The 13,508-nt window shown below is 38.9% G+C and overlaps 1 protein-coding gene across 2 annotated transcripts; it reads right to left on the reverse strand.

Annotated features, from left to right (window-relative positions):
* Nucleotides 1-4,190: 4,190 nt before the first annotated feature.
* On the reverse strand, nucleotides 4,191-13,028 carry si:ch73-256g18.2 (small integral membrane protein 36). 2 transcript variants are annotated; one of them, XM_064323079.1, is made up of 2 exons: nucleotides 12,455-13,028; nucleotides 4,191-6,393 (listed from the first exon to the last, which is right to left on the reverse strand). In XM_064323079.1, exon 1 carries the CDS (start codon nucleotides 12,909-12,911, stop codon nucleotides 12,609-12,611), a length of 303 nt encoding a protein of 100 aa, XP_064179149.1. In that variant the 5' UTR covers nucleotides 12,912-13,028; the 3' UTR covers nucleotides 4,191-6,393; nucleotides 12,455-12,608. The 2 variants fall into 2 exon arrangements, with proteins under 2 accessions (XP_064179149.1, XP_064179148.1); XM_064323078.1 differs by having other exon boundaries at nucleotides 12,356-13,028.
* Nucleotides 13,029-13,508: the final 480 nt, after the last annotated feature.

Below are 13,508 nucleotides of genomic sequence, written 5' to 3' on the forward strand. Positions count from 1 at the left end.
ATACTACTATTGTTCATCACAGACAATTACTCTTAGAATAAGTCCAATTTTGCTTTAGGATGCCAAGCAGTGGCCTTTAGGACCCATGCTAGCTTACTTCATATAAGCATACACAATATCTTTAAAATGAGCTCATGGACCTATGCTATACAGAAGTAAATTATAATTCATTGCTGATAGATCAATGTGCAGGGAATATAATGGGACCAAATACAGGGAATCATTTGCCACTGTGGGAATTACTATGGCTCACCTGCTTGTACCATGTACTCATTGTAACTTCAAATAATCTCGAAATGCATTCTGGGAAGCCCCTGTCTCTCTGTTTTTATTTTGATGAACAATTTAACACATAACATTTACTATCCTATTCTGTTGTTGTACCCAACTTATTCAGTTCCCTTTTGCACAATTATGTAATTTGCCAGATTTTCAAATTGTCTACTCATTTTTCTGCTTGTATGAAAGACAAAGGCTGGAATGGGAGACGCGATTAAACCATTGAGTTCAGTTTATGCAGAATGATGCATGAGGGCAAAGACACATAATCATGTATATTACAGCAGGCAATTCACAAGCAATATCAAGTATCAAACTGAAAAACTAACATGCAAAAAGTGTAAAACAGTAATTGTATAAGCTTACAGACAGTACTTTTAGAAATTATCTTAAAAATAACCATTTTGGCTATAGCACAAAATAATGATCTTTAACAGCAATATTATTGTATCATGCCTTTCATGTAATTGGCAAACCATGAGTAATAAACATTATTTTGAAGAACTATGAAAAAATTTTACTTGGTTATCCAACACATTATGGTGATATTGTGTGAACTTCAATTTAAATGCAGAAACATTTAATGAAATATCTGTCTAAAGAAAGTATTGTGTAGTTTAAATACTAACAAATTACATGCTAGTTTAGCAGTGCCTCTTTTTGTGTTTGCTTAATTGCATGGATATTTCACAAGTTGTTTATGTGTACATTACATAATAAACATTTCACATCAAGTTACACCAATCCACTGTACTTCAGTGAGCACACATTAATCATTTGTGTTCACTGAATGAACATCAGTAAATCTGAGTAGATGATATTTAGCTCCATTCGACCTGGTGCACTGCAGATCTGGCCACAAGAGGGTGCCCCTTTTCTATATTTCTGCAGAGTGTAAAATAAATGAATAACATACAGTATATGCCAGGCTAATGTGTACAGAATTAGGATTGCCTATTGTTTTACAGGGGTACAGTATGTATTTAATTTCAAACCTACTTACATTTGCATTTACCCGTCTGTATATCTAGCCTTTTTAAGGTAGAGATTGACATTTTGGAATTGATTAAAAGGCCATTTTTTCAGTACATGGCTCCATCAAATGTGATATACTTGGAATTACTCTATCTAGTAGTTCTTTTCAAAACCCGGCCAAATGGTTTTCTGCTCCAGATAGGACCATAACAGCGGTAGAACCAAACCAATATGGTGCAAGATGTATTGCATCTGTTCATCAACAGACTGGATGTCATTGATACAATAAATCCATCTACAATAATATGCTGCTTGCTGTTGAATCAGTCATTGCTCTCTGTCTTTATTAGCACCTAAATATTAGCATGAGTACAGCTGAGACAGCTTCCAGGCACCCAACACAGTCCTTGATTAAGGCTCAGGCATGCGTGTTACCAAGCACATGGGACCTCATTGCCCACACCATCGATACTAAGAACACAGCAAATTAGAGCCTCACACTGCATTTAGTGCTTGAGAGGCCAGACCTGTGTCTACTCTACAAATAGGTGTAACATGCTGGTCTTTTTATTATCTTCAGTGGGCTCTGGGATAAACGTGCTTCTCTAGAAGTGATATTCACAGATTTCTTTGTCTTTAAATGCAAATGGGCACATGGAGCATATACAGAGTTGTCACCAACACTGTAAACCTGGATTTTGTCTTTAATTAAACAATTAAATGGTCATTACTTATTCCTTTATGTTTTAGAGGAAATCATTCCCATTACTAAACAAAATTATGTGGTTTGCAAAATTCAGGTGAAATATTCAGTGTAATAATTATGTTAGGCAGAGACTACTCAATATAATAATTTTCTGCAGGGCTAGAAACTTGCTTTTTGAAATTCTGCCTAACAACACTGGACGCTGGCTTCTGATTTGTGCATGAAGAGTTAGCACCAACTGAGCAGGCAGAGGTTGGTTAATGGTATGTAATAAGCTTAAAATAATGAAAACAGTGATTAAGCTGAATTAAATGCACTATTAGGAATTTTACTTATTTTATCAGTTGTTTGTTTTTTGTTTTTTTAATAATTAAAATTCTAAAAACTGTACAACATGTTTATTTACAGTTTACACAGAAGCATAGATTATAGATTAACACCAGATATTTTGTACATTGAACAAAGACCAGCACATACGGTCACTAGAGAGCGCTCTCTATTCTCAAATGTCTAAGCTTCCATATCAAAAGCTTTTGCACGCTGTGTGTTCTTAAAGCTCAAAGACCAGTCACCAGCAGCAGCAAAAAAGCAACACTAATGTTATTAAAAGAGATGAATAATACTTAATAATAAAAATGCTTGTGTAAGAATGTTTTCCATTATCCAAGTTGTGACTCCACAGTTTACTTTGTCAAATTGCACTCGTGTTTTATAGTGTATGTCGAACAAGTCTACATGCTCCATAAACAAGATTTATGGTCTATTTCAAAATATACTGTATGCTAACTAAAATGTGTGATCATTTCAGTGATCCAGTGCTTTGCAGACAGTTCACCCACATGAAACCATTGTTTCACTGAGGTGGTGAGATGGTGGTATTTATCATTTGAATGTGTGTAAATGATAAAGCTCATGATATTCTAGCTCTGCTTTTTAGATCTCTCGCTGTTCATATTTATTTGTGCGTTTATCCCCCTTGTGTTGTCGCTGTATTTTAAAAGTATGCTATCTGTGCTATTCATGTATCTTGAGAAGAAATCCCCATTGTTTGTATGACCGCGATGAAAAAAACCCTCGATCACTGTCGACTGGGCGTGTCCCATCAGCTCCACACTGAGAGGGGACTCTTGAATGGCTTCCTGCACGGATTTCTGCAGCATTTATCAAATGGACTTGGTTATATAAAGCCATTTGTTCACACAAGGGAACAGATTGCCATCTCTTGTTAATCCCAGCTCTTCCCCTTCTGGCTGCAATCAGACAGTGGGAGCTGAAACATCACATGAATTACAGACCTAGCGCTGCTCCCATCCGGGGGCTCCCTGCCTCCTACTTCCTGTCCTGTGTGCTTCAAAAGGGAGACAACATGCAGCCTCTCACACACACACACACACACAGGCAGGCAGGCAAGCACGCACACAGGTCCAGAGAAGCTTGTGGCCACACATACTCAAATTAAATCACTTTCAAGGGACAAATCACTATTAGTCTGATGAGCTGTCTCGCTAATGTGTAAAACAGACCACAAAAAAAATTCCAGAGCTAATTTTTTTTTTCAAAATGTGGATATGACCAAATGTTTAACGCTTTATCTTCAGAGTAACCAAGTAGTTTTCATTTATTGAGTAGCATTTCAGTAATCAGATAGTAAGTCACTGATTCTGCATGGTGTGAGTCAGGTGACTCAGAGAAGTGAAAGCAGAAAGCTTTTGCCAGTTTAAATAAGTACTACTTTCAGGCACTCTTCGTTGAAAATGCAGCTATTACAAATACAAGTTATTAGTATTTACATATGAAAAAATGTACTCATTTTGTGTCTTTTGTTTTGTGGTCGCACAGTGCAAAAAATACAGTATACATATTTATGAAATAATGTGTATAAATATTTAAAACCTGAAAAAGTCAAGGTACAATAAACCATTGTTTTCAAAGCAAACTTTCATCTGTAAATTAAATTAGGTTCAACTTGTTAAGGAAACTGGGGTTTGAGTTGCTAATATCATGTTGGAAAATGTTCTTTTTATAGTGCCGATCATCAGGAAATGTATTCACACCCACTGTGAGTGTTAAATGAGTTCATAAACCTGAATGAGGGGAAAGGTCATGAACAAACTGATGTTACAGAACGCACGCAATGGACTGTATAAAATCAATATTTGTCAATGTTGTCAATAAAATAAATGTAGGTTCTTAGTTTGAATATTCCAGGCCACTAATCTTTGCTCTTAACTTTGGTTTAAATGTGAAATTAGTCTTATTCTTTAAGCAAATGTAGAGTTAACAACGGGGATAGTGACTGAATCTGACAAACAATGATAGTGGGGGGAAAAGCATGTTCTCTCATCTCCAGAGTTAACTGTTTGACTCTTTTTTTACAGCACAGTTAGCCAGCTGAGCTGTGCGCTTAATTGGGTCAAATGAGAGAGAGAACAGGCCAACTGCAATCATTCATTCAGATACTATGTCTATTTATGAAGAGCTACCAGCCACTGTAGGCAAGGGCACAGTCGCCATTTAGTTACATCATTACTTATTTTATTTCTATTTTGAAATGAAGAATGATATTTCTTAACATGTTGTAATAAATAGAAGTTCCAATGGCTGAAGGAATAATCTTCTGTGCTAACAGGACTATAAAAATCAAATTAAACAAATAATTCACAATATTAATTTATTGAACTGTTAATGTTATAATAAGCCAAAGTTGTTTTCCATTTCTCCTGTGATAAGCTGAGTTAAAACACATTTCCTGTGCATGCAGAGAGCGGGTGTAAATATCATAGACAGAATTTATATAGTACATGTCCCTATCACAATAATTATTTGCAACATTAGTCAGCCCTATCCTTACTATCTTGAACCAAAGTAATAAGACATGGTAATAAATTGGGTGGTAATAAGACAATTCACATGGCCTCTCGTTTTGAGGTTTGTTCCCGTGCACACACGCCCACATGCGTGAGTGTGTGTGTGTGTGTGTGTGTGTGTGCAACACTTTTATGTTTCTACTTTTGCTTTCAACTCATTTTGTGTTAAAGTTACAACTTTCGTGTTCCAAATATACTAATGTGTTGCGAAGGGAGACTTTTAACACAGACTGGGTTGAAAGTAACACAAAATGTGTTGCCCTCAGTTAGATGTGGATGTGTGTTAAAAAAATGACTGATTATGTTATCTGTAGCTTTTAACACATCTGAATCACTAAAATGTATTGAAAATGTCCTGCAATGATTGCCATGTTAGAAACATCCCTCTGCCTCGCATACGAGGATTTGTTTCATCAGCATCTGTCTAACACACCGCTGTTATACATTTCCTGCAGCATTACTCAAAGCCCTGGTGCACAAGCGAGCCCTTCTGCCTGGGCTCAGAAGGGAACAGAGGGGGGTTCCTGGACGATTTAAAGGCAGCCCTGAACCCGCCCATCCTCCTGTTCTATTAGCGCTCCTTTTACACCACCATGTCTGAGCTTAAATCTTAACCTTTAAGTGAGCTTTTAAATCTGAACTTTGTAACCTAATCTGAACTCACTATGTGGAGATATTTTAAATACCACCATAATCTGACAGCATTCAGAACACTCACTTGCAGTACAAACAATGTATTACACATTGCTTTCAGATGATAATTTAACTGACACTGTTAAAAATATGTTGTTTAAGGATGCATAACATATATTTTCATTTGCGTGTTTGTACTGTAAGTAACTATTTTTTTGCATTGTTCCAATTTTTCTAAAATATAAAATCTTATTTTCAGATTGAATGTATTCATAATAAAAAATATAGTGACAGGTGGGTCCATTCAATAAATCTAATAAAAACACTCATAAAAATGAATCCTATATCTTGTTAATCATTATAATACACGTTATATGTAAATAATATTACTGTCCTTTTATTTGATTATTGGCTGACCTGTCCCGGTTCCTAGTGATAAAAACACAGACCATTAAAAAAACAAAAAAGCAAAAACAAAAAAAACAAAAAAAAACAAAAGAGGTCAAACATAGTTGCTTTAGATAGATATAAGAGATATTACAAACATTTAGTGGAGGAGCATGTACAGTCAGTGCATGCCCTGTCTCTGGAAACCTAAATGGTAAACCAATCATGTGCCGTCAAAGATGCAAGACCACTTGACTTCCATTTAAGCTTCTAGGGATTGATTTCATGTGCTGTCAGGGAGACAGAACAGGAAAAAAATTAAAAATCATGTTACTGTGCACCATCAGTTTATTGCAGCTACATTTAGGACTTCCTTAATCACATCCGCCACTGGGGTCCTGTAGAGGTATGTCCAGCTGGTTTAGTTGCACACTGCCATGCCCAGGGGCACTTAGGTTAGGCTTCAGGGCGAATGGGGTGACTCCTTAACATGAAAAAACTGTGCAGACACGGAAGATCTGTCCTCCACATGTTGTCAGTGTTGATCTGGAAAAGAAGGAAAGATGTTTATGTGTACAATAATGCAGTTACAAACTTCATTAATCTTTCTGTTCCATGTAGATTTAGAAATAACATTCTACATCTGTATTTGTCCTAAAACGAAAGATGTAAATGTAACATTTCTTAGGAGAATACAAAGAATACATTGAGTGATGTCTTCAGTACTCTGGTAATAAAGCTAACAGGTTTAACTTTACATCAGAAATGTTCTCCATGGTGGCTGTAGGGTATCCCAGGGCAATGCAAAAGCAAGTGATAACAGAAGAACTGTCAAGCTGACGATGACTGCATTTTTAACAAGTAATACCCAACTATTCAGGACAATGGCTGATTATGGTAGACCTGAAAGATGAATTCAATGGGATATGAGTTTTAAGGTGGTTCAGTAACATTGCACCAGCAACACAGAGTGCATACTGATTGTTCTATGCTCAGTGCTCACTTCTTATATTGTTAGGGTTAGGGTTCTCTAGGTCTAGATTAAAGTTAGAGTGTTCTCTAGCAACAACCAGGAAATTTGAAAAAAAGGATAATGTGATAGGAAAACTCACAAAATACAGTACAGGCTTGGGAGATTTACAGGTTTTGAAATGATGCATCAGAAATGTATCAAGAGCTATCTCACAGTGATCTGGAAAATGTGTTGAAACAGCTGGATTAAATAGTTCAATAGCAGCATCAATGGTAAGAATAGACCTCTTCAGTAGCATAAAAATATGTAAGAAACAGAAAATACGTTAAAAAATGTTTTATATTTCTTGGTATCAGCATCATTGGTGCTATTTTGAAATCAGTGAGATGTATTGGATGCAAACATGCTATGTAAATATAAAGATACCTCTTTGAAAATTCATCAGCTCCCATGACATACCAGTCAGCCTGTCTGCAGGATAACATAGGATTCGGGGTGTTGTGTCAGGGGGCTAAACAGTTATCTAATGGGCTCTAATGGGCTTAGTGTTCTCAAGCAGAATCTGTGGGGGAAGGGGAAAGACCTGGAGAGCACATTATGTATGCGGTGGCAGCATTCCAACTGTTACCCTACTCCATACCTCTCTCTGCATGGGATCAGTTTGGCTGACATTATAAACTGGCCAAGAGGATATTAAGGGAGGGTTCGGGGAAGTGACTGGGAACCAGGGGGAGGGGTTGGGGGCAGGGGGGTGGTTCTAGCAATCATGGACCTGGTTGCCAGTTGAGAGGGTGGGATTTGTGTACACCAATGCCTGGAACCAACCCGTGACTGGACTTCATTTCTGTAACTGCCTGTGAAAATATTATGTTACTGCAACCTTATAATCCTTTTCCGTAAAACAACTTTGGGTTCATCTTCTGTCACAAAAATAGCTTTGGGCGTGCAGGGATGTAAATGGAATGTGAATGGCAATTAAATTCCACATAATTTCATGAATTGCATCTGCATTATCATATGTAATTCTGTTTCTCCCCTTCCATTTTCTCTTTCTGATGTGTTACAGTCCAGTGTAAAGGACATTGAGTCCAGTATGAAATGTGTTATGTAAATCAAATTTGATTTGATTTGAGTTCTGTAAATAATTATTTACTTGTTAGTGTTAAGTAGAGTTTTACAGATAAAACACTATTCAACCATGTGTACTATTTAGTGGCAAATAATATAATTTATAATTGACAAAAATAAGTCTCGCTGTTCTGCATCTGTCCGATCATAACCTTGGATCAATGTTTGTTTAACATTTTAACAAGAGTGCTATTGTCCATTATCAGCACCACTGCTGGCCTTCCAGACTGCAATATAAATCTTCTCTCTTTTCTCTTCCCCAGATTCCATCTGACCTATTACATAATAGATCAGGTCATCACTATTCGCTCATTAAGCTTAACTTCCCAAGGATTCATCACACAAGGCATGGACAAACAGCCACACTCTTCTCTGTTCTGCCTGTTATGTCCCCTGCCTCTACTTGCCTGGGTAGTGCAGGTGGAGGTAATTACCTAATTGCTTAATTGCTTAATTGCTGGATTGCCTCCACCTGCCTGTGGCCAACATAAGCCCTGCAGTATGAGGCTGGGGAGATCTTCTTTGGCGCTGTGTGTGGTTTGTGTGGAGAGCTTCATTCGGGGCTGTCGTGTTGGGACTCTATGTGTATCTGGTTTGTGGTTTTGTGAAGGTCTTTTTGTTTTGTGTACTTGTGGGGTTTTTGTTTGTTGTAGTTTGCGTTTTAGTTTGTAATTTATATTAATAAATGTCTGGGTTTTTGTTTTTAGATCAGTTTCTGGATTGTTTTTTTTAATACACTTGGACTTGTTTGTTGCGACTCTTCGAGCCAGCCGTAACAATGCCTGTTTCATGTTTTTGATAGCATCAAGCAGCCAATTATATCAATATTGTTTGGACTGGCCATTTATCTAAATCTTCAGAAATATCCAGATATAAAATCTATTTTTCATTCTTTGATTCAAGCAAAGCCAAGTGGTAATTCAATCCTTTTTCCTGTTTGGCAAAGGAAATCGTTGGGTCCCATTTTTTAAAAATCAATTCTGTTTTGGATTTTCTTGGCTGGGTGTAATTCTTGTTGCAGCACATTTCATGTGACAGATGTAATCCACAGCAGAAGCTGCATTACAGCATAGCTTGACTGTAAGCCGTCAGATTAGCCAAACAGTTGAGTGTTGCATGCCTGGGAAACTGCGCATAGTGCGCAGTCACACTTAACTGGGGGGAGACAAGGCGCTGGAATAGTTTCCACTGGCAGCGTGGGAGGCCTCCAGAGCCCCTGGGTTATGACACGCAATAACCTGCACACCCTCTTCACATGTACAGACCTTGTCCAGAGAATATGGCATAAAGGTTGCCTCTGTCACATGTAAAAGTGTAAGTGCAGACTTTAAAACCAAGGGACAAATCTCATACTGTAGAACATGGAGTGCTGTGCCTTTCCAGCACTCTCAGAAAGGGCTTTGGGCATACTGCAAGTTTCAGCTGGTTTAACCTGTGAGGAATCTGACCTGACTTCAACAAATTAAGTGTAAAATACTTCCTTGTCCACCAACTGCAATGTACTGTATTTCCAGGCTGAAAAGACCCATCAATTTCTTTAGCATTTTATCATGATTGGGTAGTCCAGCAGTCCAGTCAGCTACAGGAGCAGTGGAAGTGGTGTGGAATATGATATCGCCAAATGTCTCCACACTTTACAACAATTGTGAAAAGACATGCTGAATTGGAATATTATTTTTTTTCGCCATATGAAAAAAAAATTGTTCTGAAACTGCATTTAAACGATGGTGCAAAGACACTAATAATACCAAACTGCAGACCATTTTATAGCAATTTACTCAACATTGCTCTGAGCAGGCGTTCCAGCAGTGGTGTGTCAAGGCTTTTTTTAATTGGGTGGCCAAAGTGGGGCACGTACTGAAGCAGGGGTGGCGCAGAGATGCTGGTTTTGAGGGATTGCAGACCGTGGTGAGAGTGAAGGTGTTGGGTTGTGCGCGATTGTAAACTGGGGGAAGGCGGGGTGGCTGCTGAATTTTTCCTTATGCTGATGATTATTTTGTCTGAGGGAAAAATGTCATTAAAAGTGAGCTACTACCATTTCAGCTCACAATCAAATTTTAGCATCACACCAGGTCAGAGTCCTAAAAATCTTTCATTGTGGTGTAAGAACAGATCCAAGCTGCTCTTTGAACAGTGGTGGTAATAATTAAAGCCATTAAGAAAGCCATCAGACAGAGCTTCCGCCCCAGGCAATGTGGGTAACAACAGAGGCAATACAACTGGGACTTCTCCGGGATGCATGACAGCAGTTCAGGGAGAATTGATAACAAACTGGCTTTGTAGTGTTGAAAGAGCTAGTGACTCATAGTTGGCACATAGGAGTATCAGATTTAAGCATTCCCAAGGGCTAACAAGTGGCTGTTTACTTGGATACAGTACAACCAGTACGCATACTACCTGAAAAATGACAAATCCTTTAAAATGAGCTGTTCTTGCATTTAAATTTTCAGACTACTGCCGTGTCTAACCTGAGACTATTAATTATTTCATATTATTCATGACAAAGAGGCTAATGACTTGTTGCTGTCTCAAGAACATGTGGCCAGATCAATTACCCCAAGTGCCCAGATGATTTAATTGTAAGGAAAGTGGCATACCACTGTCATTTTCAAGTGTTTGAAAGCTCATAGATTGCTTGAGTTTGAATTGGCTTTACTTTGGACAAAAATGTCTAACCGCTCTGTACCAGAAACCTTGTTGACATCACAAACAAGAAACACACTGAAGTTATACTAAAATATTCAAGTTGAAGATAAGGTTCAACAACCATGAACAAAAGTGGCTAATCTACCATGCCCTGGTTCAGTATGTAATCTGTATTGTGCAGTAATGCTGTCCTATTTCTATCTACCAGTAAACACTGCTTCAGCCCCTTTACATTTGGAGGGTGTGTGGTCTGTTTCTGTAATTATGCTTGAAGTGTTAGTGCTTGTTCATTATCTCCTGAGGCCTGTCTCTAGTCAGCTCATCTGACAAGCTGCTCCATTTCTGGCACTAAAACCCAAAGGCAATGATTACAGGAAACAGATGTTTTTGTCATTTCAGAAATTACAGCATATTCACCTGGGTGACATTCTAAATTGTCGTTTTTTTTTTTTTTTGTTTGTTTTTTTTTAACTCAAAATCTCTTAATGTAGGTACTTTGTAGGCAGCAGTAACAACTCATTTATTAATGGAGTACCTCAAAGGCACTTCACATAATAAAATAAAATTAAATTGAATTAAGATAATTATTATTTCTTTAAAATTCTGTCATAGCTTATAGTACACTACCAGAACAGAGGCATTGTATGACAATTCACACAGAAGAAATAATGTAGTGTTTTCATAAGAGCAGGGCTTCTCAGGCATAATATTGGTCCCTTTACTCGGCACTGGAACCAGTATCTCTAGACTGTTTTCTGGCTTCAGGAGACAACGGCTGCGCTTAATGTCCATTTCAGCTTGGCATAAGATCAAGGACAACACAGCCAGAGATTGCACTACTATAACAGTCTGACTCCATCCATCACCAACTGTTACAGTAACTCCCACAAGGGAGATGCCCAGAAGGACAACACCATAATTTTCAGCTTTGGAAAAGTCTCCAAGGAGTGCTGTCCTCCACGACATGCATAAAACATAAACTCAAAAAGGCAATATACTCGCGAAACAACTTTACACACACAGCTTATACTGGCATTGACCAGTGAAAATCTAGTCCTGGATAACTGCAGTGTCTGCAGGTATTCATGTTTTTCCAATCAGTAGCTAATTGAGGCCTTGAAAACTAGATGAGCGGAAGGAATTACTGGTGAGTGCAAAGGAATCACTGGTGCTGAAACCCACCTAAAACCAGCAGACACTATGGCCCTTCAAGACTGGATTCCAAGACCCGTGGCTTACAGCCTATTCAATGAGAAAAATGGCTACCAGAAACTGGTGGATTTATGGCCACTGAAATATGCTCAGTTTCACTCACAGGAATAATGTCTGTCATCTATGGCAGTTGTCAAGTAAAACAGAAATGCTTGTAACTGCCTGCTTGCGCATGTCATTTTCAATGTACAATGGGAGTGCTGAATACTAATATGCTAACTCAAATGCCAGTTTTGAGTTACCATCATAGCGTTCAACTGACGTTCAACTGCTGCTCGCAAAAACTAAAAAAGGATATTAGGAAACTACAAATGATTCCTGCTGAGAATTCTAACCTGTGGTAGAGATAAAGTTAAGACACCTACAAGTAGTGCTTTTTTTTAAACAAGACCTTTAACTTGTGCAAAACCTTTCAGCACATGAAAAAATAATAACGCAACCAATGATTGGTGTAAAACAATTAACATGACCAATCATCGGTCATGTTATTGGTTTTGCTTACGCTGAATGTTTTGCATTTGATAAAGGCCTTAGTGAATCAGCCCCTACCGTTTTGCAGACATGTGCATACGAATCCAGCAGAGCTTCAGGAGGGGCCACCTGCTCACATCCTCAGCTGCCATTTTCACACTGCTGGCTGCTTCTTACCTTCTCAGTGCAGTCTTTCCAAAGGGACTAGTGAAAACCTTGTCCAAAAATGTGTGCACAGTAAATTCTACAGGACGAGTCGAAAGTTAACGGCGCAGTATGTCTGGTTAGCGTCTGTGAGCGCGCTCCGAAGGAGACCTGCTCACCGGCCCCTTCAGACCAGCGTGCTTCTCTTCTCCTGCACGTCGGCGGCAGGCGTCTCATACGGCGTGACCAAGTTGTTCTGGTCCCAGTGGGCCGAGGCTGGGGAGCCCTGCATGACCACCAGTCTGATGGGGGACTGGGACGGGGCAGCAGGAGGCTCTGACGTGTACTCCTTGGTGGGGTCTTTGCCCCTGCAGTCATACAGTATGCACGATATCAGGAAAACCAAGAGCAGGATCACGTAGCTGGCGATCAGGATGATGAGATTCAGCGTGACAGGATCGATCTCCAGGTAAAACTCCATAAAACCCATGGTGCCTCTTCACATCCAGCGCTGTCCAGGCATGGGGGGAGAGTGGCCATCCGTCGCCTTCGGCAAAAGAGGAATCAGTGAAGCAGACAGAGAGTGACAGCAGGGCTCTGTGCTGCAGATCAGAATGGATGGTGGCTTTGTGGTAAAAACACTTTAATCCGCACTACTGCTCAAACCTTGAATTCCAGTAGCCAATGATTAAAGCAGCTCGGATTAATAACTTAAGCCGCCATTTTAATTTTGCCAACTGCACAGAGTGGAATTGATTCAGCCAAACCCTGTGTGATAGTAGAAAAGGGAAAGAATAATTTTGACCAATGACTAGCAAACTTCTTGCCAGACAGCATGTTTTGGTTTTTCCGTCTTTGAAGAAAACTAGCGATAAATTGTTGTTCTGTTTCTGTGTTGATATGTCACAAGATTGTGTCTAAATAGAAACTTTCTTTTTGCTGTGAAAGATCATAGCATCCAATTATAGCTGAACCCTCCTTATGGTGATCACAGCTGTGGTGGTGGTAGTGGTGACCACACCTTATGGTGACCATATAGGCATCAAAAAATAAAAACGTTGAACAGCTAATTCCACAATGAGCTACT

This window comes from Anguilla rostrata, chromosome 2 (assembly GCF_018555375.3).
Source record: "Anguilla rostrata isolate EN2019 chromosome 2, ASM1855537v3, whole genome shotgun sequence".
NCBI lineage: Eukaryota > Metazoa > Chordata > Actinopteri > Anguilliformes > Anguillidae > Anguilla > Anguilla rostrata.

Bases quoted from the DNA above. Each gene is read 5' to 3' on its own strand.
- si:ch73-256g18.2 (XM_064323079.1), bottom strand. From the start codon at position 12,911: ATGGGTTTTATGGAGTTTTACCTGGAGATCGATCCTGTCACGCTGAAT.